Source organism: Gymnogyps californianus, chromosome 19 (assembly GCF_018139145.2).
Source record: "Gymnogyps californianus isolate 813 chromosome 19, ASM1813914v2, whole genome shotgun sequence".
NCBI classification, from domain to species: Eukaryota; Metazoa; Chordata; class Aves; order Accipitriformes; family Cathartidae; genus Gymnogyps; species Gymnogyps californianus.
The window spans coordinates 12,913,073-12,928,808 of record NC_059489.1 but is presented as its reverse complement, the minus strand read 5'-3'; the positions used below and the strand labels follow the sequence as shown (position 1 = coordinate 12,928,808).

Here is a 15,736-nt window from a genome sequence, read left to right as displayed (position 1 = left end):
TGCTGACATGAATCAGTAATTTTTTCGTGTATATATAGTTTCTCCCCAATTATCTAAGTCATCTTAGACAATCTTGGACCTCTTAGACAAGTCATCTTGGACAGCACTGTTATATGCAACATTAATAGGGAAAACAGTGAGAAAAGCTGTCGAGTAGAATGCAGTAATAAATAGATATAGTCAGCTATCAAGGAGCTCAGTAAGTATGTGGATACATGGACGTTTCTGTGCTGGTGTCACCTGCTAGTTTGAAAGAAGAGCAGCCATGTCCATTCGGACTTGTATGCTTTGCAGATAGGTTGTGTGGAGAGGGAAGCAACAGGGGATGCCTTTGCATTAATCCCAGGCAACGGATGAGTGAGGCTGGTCAGCAGCCAGCCAGTTGCCCTTGGTGGGATGAGTTTTGTGAAAAGCCCAACTTGCCTGGATGAGACAGCTGCTCTAAGGCCACACGCCTCTGCCATTGCTGTGCGGGGACCGGGCTGGCACGTGGGCTGCCCGTGGCATTATGTGGAGGCGATCCGAGGTCCACACAAGGAATGAGCCAGGGAGCTTTTTTGCCATTTCCAGGATTAACAGGGAACTAACCCAAGGGATCAGCCTTTCCTGGCAGGTCAGAGGTCCCACATGAGATTTGCAGCTGGAGGAGAGGAGGAGAGCGACACGGAGGAGCGCGAGCGGAATGGAGGAGCATTAGGCAGCCATGGGTGGACCCGTTGCTCCCAGAGGGATGGAGCCATCGAGGCAAAGCAAGGAAGGGGTGGCAGTTAGTGAGGTGTTAACCTCCGGTGTGGGCATCTGCAGCAGTGGCAGCCCATTTGAGTTCCCCAGGGCTGTGTGGCTCTCTGTGTGTTCCTCACAATTTAAACTTTTCTTTTCCTTCTTTTCATTTGAGCCAAGAAGCGATCGCAGGCTGGCTCAGCCCAGCTTCGGCTGGGCAGTGGCCGCACTGGGGGAAGCTGCTGTGGCCACTTGTGTCCTCTGCTTTAGCGTTAATGCCTTTTGCAGGGTTTGGTGGCAATACGAGTGCCCGCGGCAAATTGAGAGGCTATTTAAGGTGTTAAAAAGCAGTAATTATATACATATATGAGATAATTATATATATATTAAAACAATAATTAAGGTAGTTATTATATGGACCATGATGAATGACACGTATGTTATGATAGACCCAGCACAGAGTACCTGCAAAATAAAAAATGCAAACCCAGACCTGATAGTGAGTTTGAAAACTCAGGAAATCAGGTTTTGGAGACAAAAATGCCATTTTACCTCTTACAGTGCAGTTTGTCTGCTTGCCCTGTGAGTGTGTCTGAGCTCTTTCCTAGCATCCGCATCCCCTGAGCCCTAAGGACTGCAGGACATGGGGCTCAGTGGATCTGATGTTTCAGCATCCTCGTCTCCTTTTTGGGGGGCTAGGAACGGGGAGATCATGGCACACGGACTCCAGGACTGCTTTCCCCTGCCGGTGGGTCTCTGCTTGGCACAAAGCACTTCCCAAGAGGAGGCAGCCGCTGTCCTGAGGAGCCAGCTGGGCAGTTTGTGCCCCCTTGGCAAGGAGGATGGTGCTTGGCCAGTCCTGCTCAGTCTCTGCAGAGGTTACAGTGAGCAGAAGACAGTGACAATATCAAAGCAAGGAACTTTCCACGCAATTGCCTGCAAGGAATATCCCCTGGAGATGGTCCAGAGGCATTTGAGCATGCCATAGTGGCTGGTGTTCCTGAGGCAGGTGGCACTCTGTGTCAGTGTCCTGTCTGGTTTCCATCCCGGGGATACTCTGGTGTGCAGAAGAAGAATTCAGAGTGATTTGTTAAAATGCAACTGATTGATGCCATCAGGGAAAAGGGCAGAGCTCCTTTTACCTGGTACCCAACATTCACCAGCGTGGAACTCACCATGCACCTGGCTTGTCCTCTTCCCGTGGTGCCAGAGACTCTCGCAGTAAGGAAGGAAACTGGCCACCCCATGCTGCCCAGGTCTTCCTCAATCTCCTGGCTGCGACAGCATCATCCTCCCTCCCATTCAGGGTAGTAGCGTCACTGTTCCTTTCATGTCATGAAAGTGCTCACCTCCTAGGGAAAAAGCAACGGTACCAGCTCAGCATCCCATTTCCACTGAGATGCAGGCTATTAAACACAGGCTGTTTTGCCAGAGCCCTCCCAGCCCGCCCGGGCACCAGCCCCCAGCACGCACGGGGCTGGGCACTACTACACCACGCAGTACGTGCTGCTCCCGGCTGAGCTGCACAGGGCGCTCGGGACGGAGGAGGGCATGTTGAGGCGCTCGTCTGTGCTCACGGTTGGCTCCATGTCATTAAGCATGTTAATTAGAGACATTTTACACTGGAAATGCACACAGCTCCCAAGCGCCTGTCTCTATCAGCTCGATTATTAACAAAAGCTAAAAGCAAGCAAAGACACATTAGGAATGGATTCATAGCAGATACCTTTATCCAAAAAGGGATGCTCAAAAGTACCAGACTATCCCTCCTTGCTTCCATAGACAGAAACTGATAGAAACGGAATATCAAAGAATATAGATTCAAAACTATTCAAAACTGATAGAAAGAGGAACTGACAGAAGTTCATAGATTTTTCTTAAACTGGTGTTGAAACAGCCCTTATCCTTGTTTTGACAACAGCGTGTCATCTGACAACAGCTGATTTACCTGTGCTGGTTTTTCCTATGCAAAAGCTAACTCGCACGTGCATGGAGAGAGGATTTTCAGTGTCAGCAGATCAAACCCTCAGCATCGCGTTGTTGCCGCAGTTGCAAGTGTGTTAGGAAATGTGTGCTTCTCTGCAGTTCAGCTTTTTTTGCTTAGGTTAAGATTCTTCCCACTTAATATTAGAGACTCGCTAAAACTGCCTGTGTTGGTAGTGGAGGAGGTGGGAACTCCCCCTTGGACAAGGGTGTCCCCAGAGATCAGCTGACTGTTGTGGGGGCACTGCCTGTTCACCCCAATAACTGCTCTCCTGCTGAAGGTGCTTGGTTACAGCACCTAAATTTGGGCTGGATGATGGCCCTGTGGAGACATGGGTGCACACAAATAATTCAACAAGACCTTAACACATGAGTGTCTGGCCCAGGCAGTAGTTGAGCATGAAGGGAAGATCTGCAAGGCAGTTTTAGAGGGGCTGGGGGCTATTTATAGAGGTTATTATTTGGAAAGGTTTCCTTTTTCCTTATCCTGATCTTCTGAGAGGGCAGAAAACCTCCTGCTCCCCCAGGCAGAAGGGCTGGCAGCAGGGAAAGGGTGGGAGTCCAGGGAGGAACACTGTGCTGTGCTGGTCCTGCGTGGGATATAAGGAGCTGGATGCAGGGAATTGAGCACGTGCTGTAAACATGCATAGCGGTCATTTAAAGGCAGCGATGTTCAGGCCGAGAGAAACCCAATTTATCAGATTGATAGCTTGGGAGGCTGACTCTGTTAGTGGCAACGTAAAAAGAAAGCTCATTCATTTTTGTCTAGCAACCTTGTTTTCCCCTTTTCAGAAGAATCTGACAGAGCTGAGGTCCTTTGGGTCGCCACCTTCAGCCGTCAGCAACGTCACCGCGGCAGTGATGGTGCTGATGGCGCCGGGAGGAAAGATTCCCAAGGACAGGAGCTGGAAAGCAGCGAAAGCCGCCATGGCCAGGGTGGATGGCTTCCTGGACTCCTTGATCAAGTTCGACAAGGAGAACATCCATGAGAACTGCCTCAAAGCCCTTCAGCCCTATTTACAAGACCCCAAGTTTAAACCTGAATTCGTGACCACCAAGTCCTATGCTGCCGCCGGCCTCTGCTCCTGGGTGGTAAACATCGTGCGCTTCCACGAGGTGTACTGCGACGTGGAGCCGAAGCGGCAGGCTCTGAGCAAAGCCAACGCAGAGCTGGCGGCTGCCCAGGACAAGCTGGCCAGCATCAAGGCCAAAATTGCTGTAAGTGCTTGCCCTTTGGTGGGACCGATCACGCCAGTCACTGCTTGGGGAGAAATCCTCTGCTTTGGAGAAAGCTGCTTCTCTGCACTCGTGTATTTTTAAGGGCGGGGTGGGAATCCAAAGATTTGGTAGATTGTAGTCTTTTCTACCCCTTTTATTGCTGCTTTCTATATTTCATCTGTTCTTCTCCAGCCTTGCTTACACCTTAAGAGGAAAGCTAATTATTAATACTTACTATTCCTACTTGATTTTTAAAATGTAATTTACCTCTACTCATGGGTCCTCAGAAAACTCATTATCTCAAACCAGTATGTTCCTGGTGTTCTGCACAGGGGCAGGGAAGAGGAACCGGAGGCTGATTCAGAGTGCTGGTAGCACAGAGCTGTGCTAGGCTCGCTCCCCGCGCTCAGTCCCTGGTGATGGGCATGTTTTGCAGGATGACGACTGCTTTAGTAGAAGCCTAATAATTTGTCATGGCATGGTGCCCTGTCAGCATATCTTATGCATTATCCTTATTTAGATTTTTACTATTTAAAAAAAAAATAAATTAAAAATCACTGAATAGAAGAAATTACTGTGTGATTAAAAGTGTATTTCTACAGAGAGTAGCTTCTAACCTTTCTCCTTTTCCTTCAGAAAATCATCTCTATGTTAAAAGACCTACTGCTTTTCTCCCCACCTGCCTCCCTGGCCAATACCCGCTAATAGCAAAGTGTGGAAACCAGCCCGGTGGGACCACACCAGCCCGTCCCTCAGACGGCAGCGCAGCGTCCCATCACTTGTTGTTCTCCAGGTCCCTCCCGATGTGGGCAGCCACCGCTTGCACTCCAAAACCTGCCTTTTTTTCAGGTGCTGTGGATCTGGGATCCCTCTTCGTGAGTGAAGGATCCTCTGTGGCTGTGCTTTCGTACTGACACCACAGTTTGTGCAAAATCCCTGTTAATAGCCAAGGTGTGCTAGCAGCCAGGCTGACAGATTTGTCTTTAAATAAGCGACTGTCCTGGTTTAACCCCAGTCAGCAACTCAGTACCACGCAGCCGCTTCCCCCTTCCCCCTCCCAGTGGGGTGAGGAGGAGGAAAGAGGGAAAAAAAAAAAAAGTAAAACTCGTGGGTTGAGATAAGAACAGTTTAATAACTAAAGTAAAATATAATACTAACAATAGTAATAATGAAATATAATAATAATAATAGTAATGAAAAGAAATATAACAAAAAAAAGAAGGGGGGAGAAAGGAAAAAAAAACCCAGTGATGCACAATGCAATTGCTCACCACCCGCTGACTGATGCCCAGTTAATTCCCGATCCGTGATCCGCACCTCCCAGCCAACTCCCCCCTGTTTATATACTGGGCATGACGTTCCATGTTATGGAATACCCCTTTGGCTAGTTCAGGTCAGCTGCCCCGGCTCTGCTCCCTCCCAGCTTCTTGCACACCTGCTTGCTGGCAGAGCATGGGAGACTGAAAAGTCCTTGGCTTAAGATAAGCGCTACTTAGCAACAACTAAACCATCAGCGTGTTATCAACATCATTCTCACACTAAATCCAAAACCCAGCACTGTACCAGCTGCTAAGAAGAGAGTTAACTCTGTCCCACCGAAACCAGGACAGCGGCTTTGAGATATGCACCTGGAGAGGGGCAGCACGGTCCCTCCAGCTGAGCTTGTCTGAGTACTCATCTCTTCCAGCAGCACATCTTCATGTGAGAAAACACATAACTCTTTTGATGCCTCCTAAGGCTTATTATTCTTAAAATGCTTACTACACTTTTTAACTAAAAATATAAAAAAACCTCCAGAACTCTCTGGTAGCCCCTTCCTGCTGCAGATGAAAGGAGGGCAGGCACAGCACCTGAAGCAGGGATGGATTTAGAGGTCTTTAGCCTCTAATTCTCCCATCTCAGATGTGAAATACAGCGCTGGTGAAGTTTTTTCATCCCTTTATGCTGCTCGTTTCCAAAGCTTTTAATGCCTGAGCTTTTATTTTTTCTTTTTTTTTTTTTTTTTTTGAAGTGGGATTTTGTTAAAGAAAATGGCAATCTTTGGGGAGATTACTGGTACTCCCCTGGCATGCACTTACAAAACTGACTGGTTTAGGTGAGTTTTCCCCTCTGCAGATGGGTAATGATACACTGCTCAGCGTGGGGGTGGATGTGGAGGTATATCCTTGCTTATCAAGCTGGTGTATCTTGGATAGCTTCACTGATGCGAGGCTGATTCATACCTGCTCACAACCAGGCCCCGAGCTGTCACACAGCCATTTTTAGTAATAAATGAGACTATTCTGATTGCAGAAATACTAAGCGCCTTTCCCTCTCCTTTGTCTGCCTGGGAAATAAGGTTGCTACAAATCTGGGGAGGGTAGACGTAGAAGCAAGATGTACGCTCACAGTTGCACACAGATGTATTTGTGTGTTACCGTGGAGTGTGGCTGGTGGGGTACTGCAGGTGTGACCTGTTCTTCATAGCTCATAGATACTCATTTATCAGATCGTGCTTCTGTAATGGGATTTTATATATATGAGTGTATGTAGGCACATACATTCATATGCACACAGAGACAGAAACTTTTTGTGTTATTAATTCCAAGGCAGGTTGAGGAGAGACTGCTTTCTGTTTTCCAGTATCCAGGAGAGCTGCAGATACCTCTAATATAATCCTTTTTCATTTTCAGGTTTGTTTCTAGTGTGTAGCTCAGTGTTAAAGTGATTTACAAGCAGTTTAGCCTTAAGCAGTTTGCATTGGGTGCAGATAAAAATCAATTATTACTTCCCTTATCAGAAGTGAAATGCTCCAAGTGCTTGTGGGAGCCGTTGATTTGTTTTAGACTAGAGTGTGAACAGCTCTGTCCAAGCAAAGGGCTCTTTTTCTTTTTCTCCAGGTGGTTTGGGCTCTTTTGGCCCCTTCTCAGCCCTAAAGCACTTTGCAGCCGACCTGCATGTGAGATGGTCCCACCTAGGGCTGGTTGGGCTCCTCTGCAGGAGTGTCCATGGCACATGCTCAGGCGGCTTCAGGAGCAGAACAATTTATTTGACTTACTTGTTATATTTCCTTCTAGAACAGGGTGCGGGAGGTATGGCTTGGAGATGGTTCAAGCATACCTCCAGCTGCTCAAGGAGCCCCTTGGGGATTTGAGCACAACTTGGTGAATCAGCAGAGCCTCAAGGACTGGACTGAGACCAAGGGGGCTGCAGCATCAGGAAATAAAAAATTCTGTTTTCTTAGCTGCCCTGCTCATTGCTCAGCCATAGCACCAGTCATTGCTACTTGGCCATAGGGATCCCCTTTCCCAGTTTAAATTCACACCAGGGCAGAGCCCCGAATAAATTAGTTTTGTGTGTTCTTTGCCTCTACCCTGTGCTGAGGATGTGAGTTACAAGCACGTAAAATAGCACAGCACACGGCTGTTCCGCGCTGGCTTCTGATGCCACAACACTGTGTAGGGGCTGCACCGCCGGTGCCAGCTTCGGCAGCGTGAGTTGTGGTGGAGCTTGGCCAGCCCTGCCCGCAGGGTGAATCATCTCTGGAGAAGGGTGTTCCTTAAAACTGTGCTGCTGTTTTCTCCTTTTTTCCATGTGCAGCGCCTCAACGAGAACCTGGGAAAGCTCACAGCCAAGTTTGAGAAGGCCACTTCAGACAAACTCAAATGTCAGCAAGAAGCTGAAGCTACAGCATGTACCATCGCTCTTGCAAATCGACTGGTGAGTGTCAGCAGATGCGACTCTGATGGCATGAATGGGAGGTATCAGGTGCTGCTGAGATACGAACCATGTGCACACAGTACGTTACATCCTCTAATTTTTTTGGAATACATTTCCTGCACTGCAGCAAGTTTCAGTAATGAAAATGATTTTGCATTGGCTGTTTTCATACATCAGGGTAGGCACTGCTCGTATTTAAAGAGACTGGCTATACTCTCTTCACAGCTCTCATCTCCTTTTTGTTACTTAAATGCGTGATCAAGTACTGATGGGCCAAAACTATATGACTCAAAAAAGGTATCGTAAAAACAAAGGCGGGAATATGCCAGTAGCTTTGCAGGTTTTGAAATGACAAAAAGTTAATAGTGAAAAGCTCTAAAAAAGCAGTGCATGTCCCTGTTATCAGTCCATCGGTATGCATCGCAGTCCGTTGTATCTTCAAAATATGCAGCCTCCTAGTCCTCTGCGGGGGCAATGCCCTTGTCACTGCTTCGTAGATAAGAGACTGAGAGATAATGGCTTCTGTTCCCACTGCCCTGTTTGCTGGAGCCCCAGCTCACATCCAATGCTGCAATTGCCCTTAACCTTTGTATTTTGGCTTCGCACTGGCTGTTAGCTTGGAGCAAGCCAGTTCTTTGTCCAACCAAGGAAACAGGGATGCAGGAGACCATCCGGTGCTTGAGCTCTGCCCTGGCAGGTGGTGGGGTTGGAGCTGGTTCTAACAGCTGCTCTGCTGACTCAAGCTCACCCTCTCGCACACAAAGGCAGCATTGACATCGTCTCGGTGGAGAGCCCCAATTGTTTCATGCTTTTAAAACATCTTATTCACTATGCCCGCAGGGAAGATGCAGGCAGCGGTACGGACTTCTATGAGTACAGACTCAGGCAGTGTACTCCCACGTTGCTTCTCCTGCAGCTCTTGGTGTGTAAAGTGCCTGCCCAGCCCTGTTTTGGGTGTGGGATGTGTGCACAGCTCGGCACATGGCTCCTGCCTGAGACCTGGCAAAACTCACTGAAACGCATGGCTCCTTCCTTGTGACCATGCAGCCCGGTCTTGTAGCAGCACTGAAAGAAAGGCTGCTGTGCTGCCCTTCCTTCCAGGAGCAGCGGAGATGATGTGTTCAAACCACTCTCTTTCCCAAGAGACTGTACCTGTATCTCCAGGAGAGTGTCCTGCCCAGTCTGCACATATTCAGGGATGGAGGCTGGTCTCAGTCTGTCTTGTTGAGGCTGCTTCTGCTGGTGGGGCTGGTGGCAGCTAAGTCAGAAGACAAAGGTATTTCTAGAAGTGATGCTGGATGCAGGTTTCTCTGCTTGTTTTACCAGTTCATGGTTGTGTTGGACTGTAATTTGTACGTAAAGTATCTGTTTGTATCTATCCTGATGTAGACAGAGAAGAGAAAGATAGCCAAATGGTTAAGCTTTTTGCTTGGGACATGGAGAGTTGTGTTCAGTTCTCCACTTTTCTCCATTTCCTACTCTCAAACCTTCTTAGATGACCTTCAGCAAATTGCTTTAGCCTGGGTTTTCAAAGCTGTTTAGATTTCAGGTGGGTTTTCATGCACACATGAAAAAAGCTGCATTTAGTGGGGCATCGAAGTGCTCCCAAGAACTGCACGGTCCACCTGCTGCATGCTTAGGTACTGGGAAACTTCTAAAAAAACCTTTCATCTTTAATCTCTGCATGCCTCCTTTGGAAAACAGGAGTGCAGCACCGCTGTAGCACAGGCGGCTGCTTTGCAGACAAATGCCGTCAGGACTGTGATATACTCAGATATAAGGGGTCAAAGACAAACAGCAGATAAGTCCCTTCCTATACTGATGCAGATCTCTTTTTATGCAACCACCAAAGGAGTTTTATGCTTTCATGTTCTTCAGGTTAAATCTCACTGAATGCTTCCAAAACCTTTAATTAAGACAGGAAAGTAGCTTTTTCACTTGAAAGAGCCGTTTATGTTTCTGGGGAGATTTTGCAGGACGAGTATTTCCCACAGCCTAACAAAATCCTGATTAACATGTGATGTGGAGGAAGGTTGTGGCTCACGTAGGAGTCAGTAAACACAAAATACAAGAAGAAAATATTTCCTGAAAAAGAAACATAGACATGATGGTTTCAGTTCTTTTCATATATGTGTGTGTAAGTGTATGGTTTACACTGAATACAGCTTAATTTCACCTCGATTAGTACCACTGTAACAAACAGAACATGATTTCTTAAAGTTGCATGCTTGGCATGTGAATTCTTGGCTTAAAATGTGAATCTTCATTCAGGTACAACTGTGATATCGTGACAAGGAAAAATTGTGGAATTTTTTTTTTTTTTTTTTTGGCTTAGCTGTATTAAAATTGTCCTTGTAAAACAAAATGAGCGAATATTTTAACAAGATAGACTGTCACTTGTGATTTACGTTCCTCCATGATTTTTTAAGTTTAATCATTTCCTTTAAAAGAAAGTATTTGATTCTGAAATCAAGATAAAACATAGGAATCAAATTTTAGAAAAACTTTCTTTGGTTGCAGTTGCGTTTTTGCGATGATGTATGCATTAGTCTGTGGTCCGATAGCACTGAGTTTGTGTCAAGGGCGGTATAATCTCAGTGAAGCAACAGGAATATATTTGCTTTTGAGCGTGTTCTTTACCTTACTCGTTAACTGGGACTGCTCACAGGCTCAGGGTCAGCAACTGCTTAAAAGCAGTACTTGTTCACATGCTTTGCTGCTGCTGGACTGTGTCCTTAACTGTTAAATACCTTAGCATGTTTTTCATTGTTTAGGCACAGTCTCGATGATTTATGTTGTATAGCAGTTTAGCTGCCTTGGCTTCAAAGCCTCCCTGTTTCTTTCCTCTTGAAATGCTTTGGATGCACTGGTGTCTGGTTTTGGAAAGAAACCTTTCCCTGCCCAGGCTTCAGGAGAACCACAGCAGCAAACTTTGAAATCTTGAAACCATTAAAGCAATTAGGAAGTGGTTATGCACAAACTGCTTTTCCCACCCTGCTCTTATTTCGTGGTGTGCGAATGGGAGAAACCATGCGCGGCTCTGCCTGGGCACCAGTGGGTGATGTTTGCCGCTCGCGTACTTATTGCAGTCTCTTATATAAACTTAAAATGAGAGTGTTTAGGTGACTGGGTTTCAAGTCTCTCATTGAAGCAAACTGAAAATAGTAAAAGGAAAAAGGAGGATGTGTTAGTGTGCAGCCTGATCTGTGCATCAAGAGAACTGGGTGGAGGAAGGTGGTTTGATTTTTTTTTTTTTTTTTTTTAGCAGATAAAGGACATCGCTCAGGTATAGGCTTTCTACTTTGAATACAATTGTTATTTTTCAGCCCTGCCAGTCCTTGCTGAGGTTTATAAGCCATTTTCATTTAGATTGAATTTGGACGTCAGCTCAAGTACAGTGCATTGCCATAGCGGGGCCATGATTAGTCATGTCCTCCCGTGCTCACGAAGGTGATATCCAGGGAGGCTGGAAAGCAGTTTTGCTCTGCATTTGAAAGCATGGAGAGCTTCCCCAAGCTGCGTTTGTCTATATGCACAGATGAGACAGGCTAAACATTGTTTTCTCCGTAGTCTGCCAATGTTGTCATCTTCTACCCCCCGGCTGCTGCCAGGACGTACTCTCCCCCAGACTGAAACACCCTTTCCTTTCATCACTAGAGAAAAAGCAGAGCCAGGTGGAAGCAAATCTCTATTCCTACATCTAGGATCACACAAAACTGAAGCATCATACGACTGGCACAGTCTTTGCAGTAGTGAGGAAGATGAGTGCTGGGCAATGCCCTGGATTCTGCTAGAAAAAAGTGGCACGTTTTTTATTGATCTGTAGCTGGTAAACATCATCTGCCACACTTGTGCTGGGTAAATTTTTCAGCCTGATAGTCACAAGTGTTGATAACAGATAAGAGACTGAGAGCTCGGGGAAGCCAGTGTCAACCCTGGGCTTTTATAAAGCAAAGAAGGATGGAGTGGGATTGTTTGCATTCTGGTTTTGTCTATGGCTTGCTGAGAGATGAATATACACACGTACACACAAACACACAAAACACCATTGAGAGTCTCCTGTTGCTCCAAACAATGTACAGTCTAAAAAAGAGAGTGACAGCAAACAAAAGAAGAAAAACAGGTATCTGTCCCGTTCAGTGTCTATTGCTGCCACGTCTCCAAATGCAAAGATTTGGGAAGAGATTTGAGTGATGTTTGGAGCTCTTCTAATGCGCAAATAAGCTCATAAATTATCTTTCTGCTGCTCCCTCACTCCCAGCCCTCTTAACCCTACCCAACTGTGCCAGAAAAACAGTGGAAAAAATGGAAAAACATAGCAGCCCCCTCAGCAGTGCATGAGCCACCCGGACAGCGCTTCCCGCAGAGCCCCTCCATGGCTGTTGTCTTGGGACTGGAGTGTAGATGGAGGGACTGTCACCTTCAGCTTTCCGGCCCGAGGCTCGGAGCTGTGATTAGTTTGCTGCCACACTGAGGGCTCCGACCTCCCACTTGCATGGAACTTTTTGCAACGCAGCCAGAAACATGTTGCACAGACAACTGCAGGCGTGTGCTGTCCTGCTCCTGGAGTCAATTAAAGCCTCGAGACCTGCAGGCAGCATTAGCCACTGATGGGCAAAGTCATCCAGACTAAACCAGAAACTCTGCCTCTCATTTCACAAGGGAGATGAGCACAGGCTGTCAGCTCAAACTCATGTCTGGAACCAAAATCCCTGAATGAACGCCCCGTGGGCTCCTGGTTGGAGCTTTAATGGTGGAGAACGTGGCTCTTGCCAGCCCAGTTGCAAAGAGAGAAAGGTAACTCTGGCTTCTCATGCTGCCAGGGTGCTGCAGCACCCGGCGATGCACGATTACCAGGGGTCTCTGCTTACTGTGGATCATATGGAAAATGGTGGAAATGATTAGGATCAAGGATGATTTAAAGGTCTGGGCAAGGCCAGAGTTACTTCTGCTGGTGGAAATTATTAGAGTTCAATGCAACTTGTTGGGAGAGGAGGAGAGAAGCACTCAGTCCCTGGGAAATCAGCTGTCTCTGCCTGCGGCTGGGATATGAGCTGCAGCATTTGTATTGTAGTTTAACAGAATCCATTCACTTAGAAGAGTTTTTATTTAGAGGTGAAGTCTTATCATGCTTGCCATAAGATGGAGAGAAATACTGGAGAAGCAGGGACACTGCGTCCCAGGCCATGTTGGTTACACCTCCTCCCCACCCCATGGCCTGGGAACAACTTGAATTGAGACTCGGTTGGGTTCCTTGAAGCACTGTGCCGCTTGGCTGGTTGCAGGACAGAGCTGCTGTGGTGAGGAGCTGCTAGCAGGCGTCATAGCTGAGGGAGCACTGAACACAGTCAGCTGTAAATGCAGACAAGAACAAGTTATGTCAGTGCCTGTTCCACTGGCAGTTTTTAAAGGCCTGGTTAGAAAGCACACAGCTTGCTACTACTGCTGTCAAAAACGGATCACTTTTGCAGTGTATGCAAGGAACTACTTGCATGCCAACTTACTGTTTTGCAATATACGCTGTCTCCTGTCTCATCGCTGGCTTTGATCTAGGAGTAGATCCTGACAGCCCTTACTGATGTGCAATTTATTTGACATCCAAGATGTGTCACCTATGTGACTGTGGGAGAAATAAATTCCCAGACTTTGAAATAAACATATTTGAGGTTGTATGAAGAATACAGCTAACTGAACACAGGTAGTGTTGCTTTGGATTGAAAAATGAATCAGGGGGATGAAGGCAAGGCGAACTTTTACAATGCCTTAATTTTAGTTTGGCGTCTCGTGAACTTTAGATGACCTAGGGAAGATGCTCCAGGATCCAAGGGACAGGGACCAGGGAATGTTTAGGGATCTGTGCACCAGAAAAGGGAGGATGGCTGATGGGTGGATTTGCGAGTGGATATGTGCTAACGTGGCAGATGAAATTTCGTGATGACAAATGCAAAATAATGCATGCAGGGAAAATGAACCGTAATCATACATTTACATTGATAGGTCCTAATTGCAGTATTATCACTCACAGAAGAGCTCTTGAAGTCATTGCAGAGAGTTCTCAGAAACAGCAGCATGGTACTCGACTGGAGGAAGAAAGGCAAATTGAATATTAGTAGTTGGTAGGAAAAAATCAGGAAGCAGAAGTTAAACAATCATTGTATCAGATCTATCAGTGCCTACACTTTGCACGCTGAACACAGGCGGGTTATCCCATCTCAGAAGGCTGTAGGTGACCTAGAAAAGCTACAACGAAGTATGTAACTGCTTCCATATGTGAAGAGAGGAAATAGATTAGGACTTTTCATTTTGGAAAAGAGATGGTGTAGGGGGGATGGATGTGACAGAAGCCTATAAAATCATCAATGGTGTGCAGAAGGTGAATAGGGAATGATTGTTCACTACCCTTCATTATCAAAGAGCTAAAGGTAATCAAATGAGATGGCTTTTAATTTGCTACTTGCTAAATAAAAAGAATTCCAATGACTTCTAGTGTCTGAGGTGGAAGACACCTGAGATTTCTTTAAGTACTAAAACTGGCAGTAATGTGCAACCCAAGCAAAGGAGAAGAAAAGACCCCCTAGGACTTAAGTGGATAAAAAATAACCTCAAGACATTAATTAGGAGTATGTAGACACTCTACAAGTGTTAGGAAAATCAGATCAATAAAGACTTCTTGGTCTGAGAGGCTATGGGAGTAGTATACGAATTGACCTCAAGGAGGCTGGAGGGAAGACCTATAGGTACTTCATCCATAAAAACTGCAAAAGAAAGATGGAGGAAGTGGACTTCTATGCACTGTAATCTCAAATGGAGTTGAGATTAAGGATAATTTAGGTATGATCCTTAAAAGTAACGGATAACTTAAAAGTAGTGCTTTGCTTCTTTTTCAACAAGTAGGATTATGTAAGAACAGATATGCAGGCTGAGACCAGGGTCTGTCCAGCTTCAGCTGGACTCCAGCAAATGTCCAGAGCAGAGGAGGAACAGGGCAGGTATATCCCATGCTGCCTGATCCCTGATGTTTTCCAGCCTTCATACGCTCCACTTTAATCAATGTGGCTATACACGATAAGACAAACCTATAAGACTGAGAACATAAAAATGGGAATTACTGCAGATAAAGAGGAAGCATGACTGTAGTAGAAATAACTGGATGGTTTGGATATGGGAACCACAGGAATGGGATGAAATTCAGTAATACAAGATGCAGACATGAAACTATGGATTTATAACAAATTGTTTCTCTCTAAACCAGAAGCACATTGCCAGCAACCAGTGAGGACCACTTGAATCTATTTGTTCAGGCTTTGTCCTACATGTTGTGTAGCCCTAAGAAAGGCAGATGTGGTCCTAATTGTATCAAGAGTCGACTTTCTAGCAAGGCTAAAGGAATATCAGCATGCGCTGAGATCAGCAAAAGGCACTGGGGAAACCTTCTCTGCAGCTTTGTGAGTAGGATGCTGGTTCACGTTCATGAAAGAGTAACTCAGCTGGAACAGGTTTAGGGACAGCTCTGAGGTTGAATGGGGCAAAGAAAACCATGTGGCCTCTCTTTCTGCTCCTCGAAGGAGTCAGGCTGCCCAGAAGGCAGTTTTCACTGATTCAAAGGGGCAGATTTGTCAAGGCAGAAAGACCATCAGAGGTATTTTTGCAGATGTCTGTTAGTTCTTGTGTTCATCAGAATAATCATAAATGATCTGGATGAGATGGTGCGTAAGCAGATCACAGTTTCTCAGTAATATGAATACAATAGTGATAGAGACTGTCTATAAAGAATTGTAAAAATGATACCAAATGATGGAGGTATGAAATGCCAGGTAGATAAATGTAAAGTAATGTCTATTGGAAAAATTAGTTTTGACTTTACATGCCCTGTAAGTGATGCTGAGCTAGTTATTATCATTCAGGAATGAAATGATGGAGTTAAGAGTTCTGTGAGTATGTGAGCTCTGTGCTCCCAGAGGCAAAAACCCCCTCAACAAACCCAAAACCCAAGCTGAAATTGAATGTTAGGGTTTATTAGGAAGAGAGAACAAAACCGAGAAAAATCATAATCTCACTGTATAAATACATTCTAAATAAATCTTGAATGTGCAGCTGTACCTCCGCCCCCTCTGCT

The 15,736-nt window shown here is 45.9% G+C and overlaps 1 protein-coding gene across 1 annotated transcript in view; it reads left to right on the top strand.

The window, feature by feature from the left end:
* DNAH9 (dynein axonemal heavy chain 9) overlaps positions 1–15,736 on the top strand; it is a 210,588-nt gene that overhangs the window by 106,299 nt on the left and 88,553 nt on the right. The window contains 2 exon segments of the mRNA XM_050908668.1: positions 3,496–3,921; positions 7,501–7,620. Coding sequence (XP_050764625.1) covers positions 3,496–3,921; positions 7,501–7,620 — 546 coding nt within the window.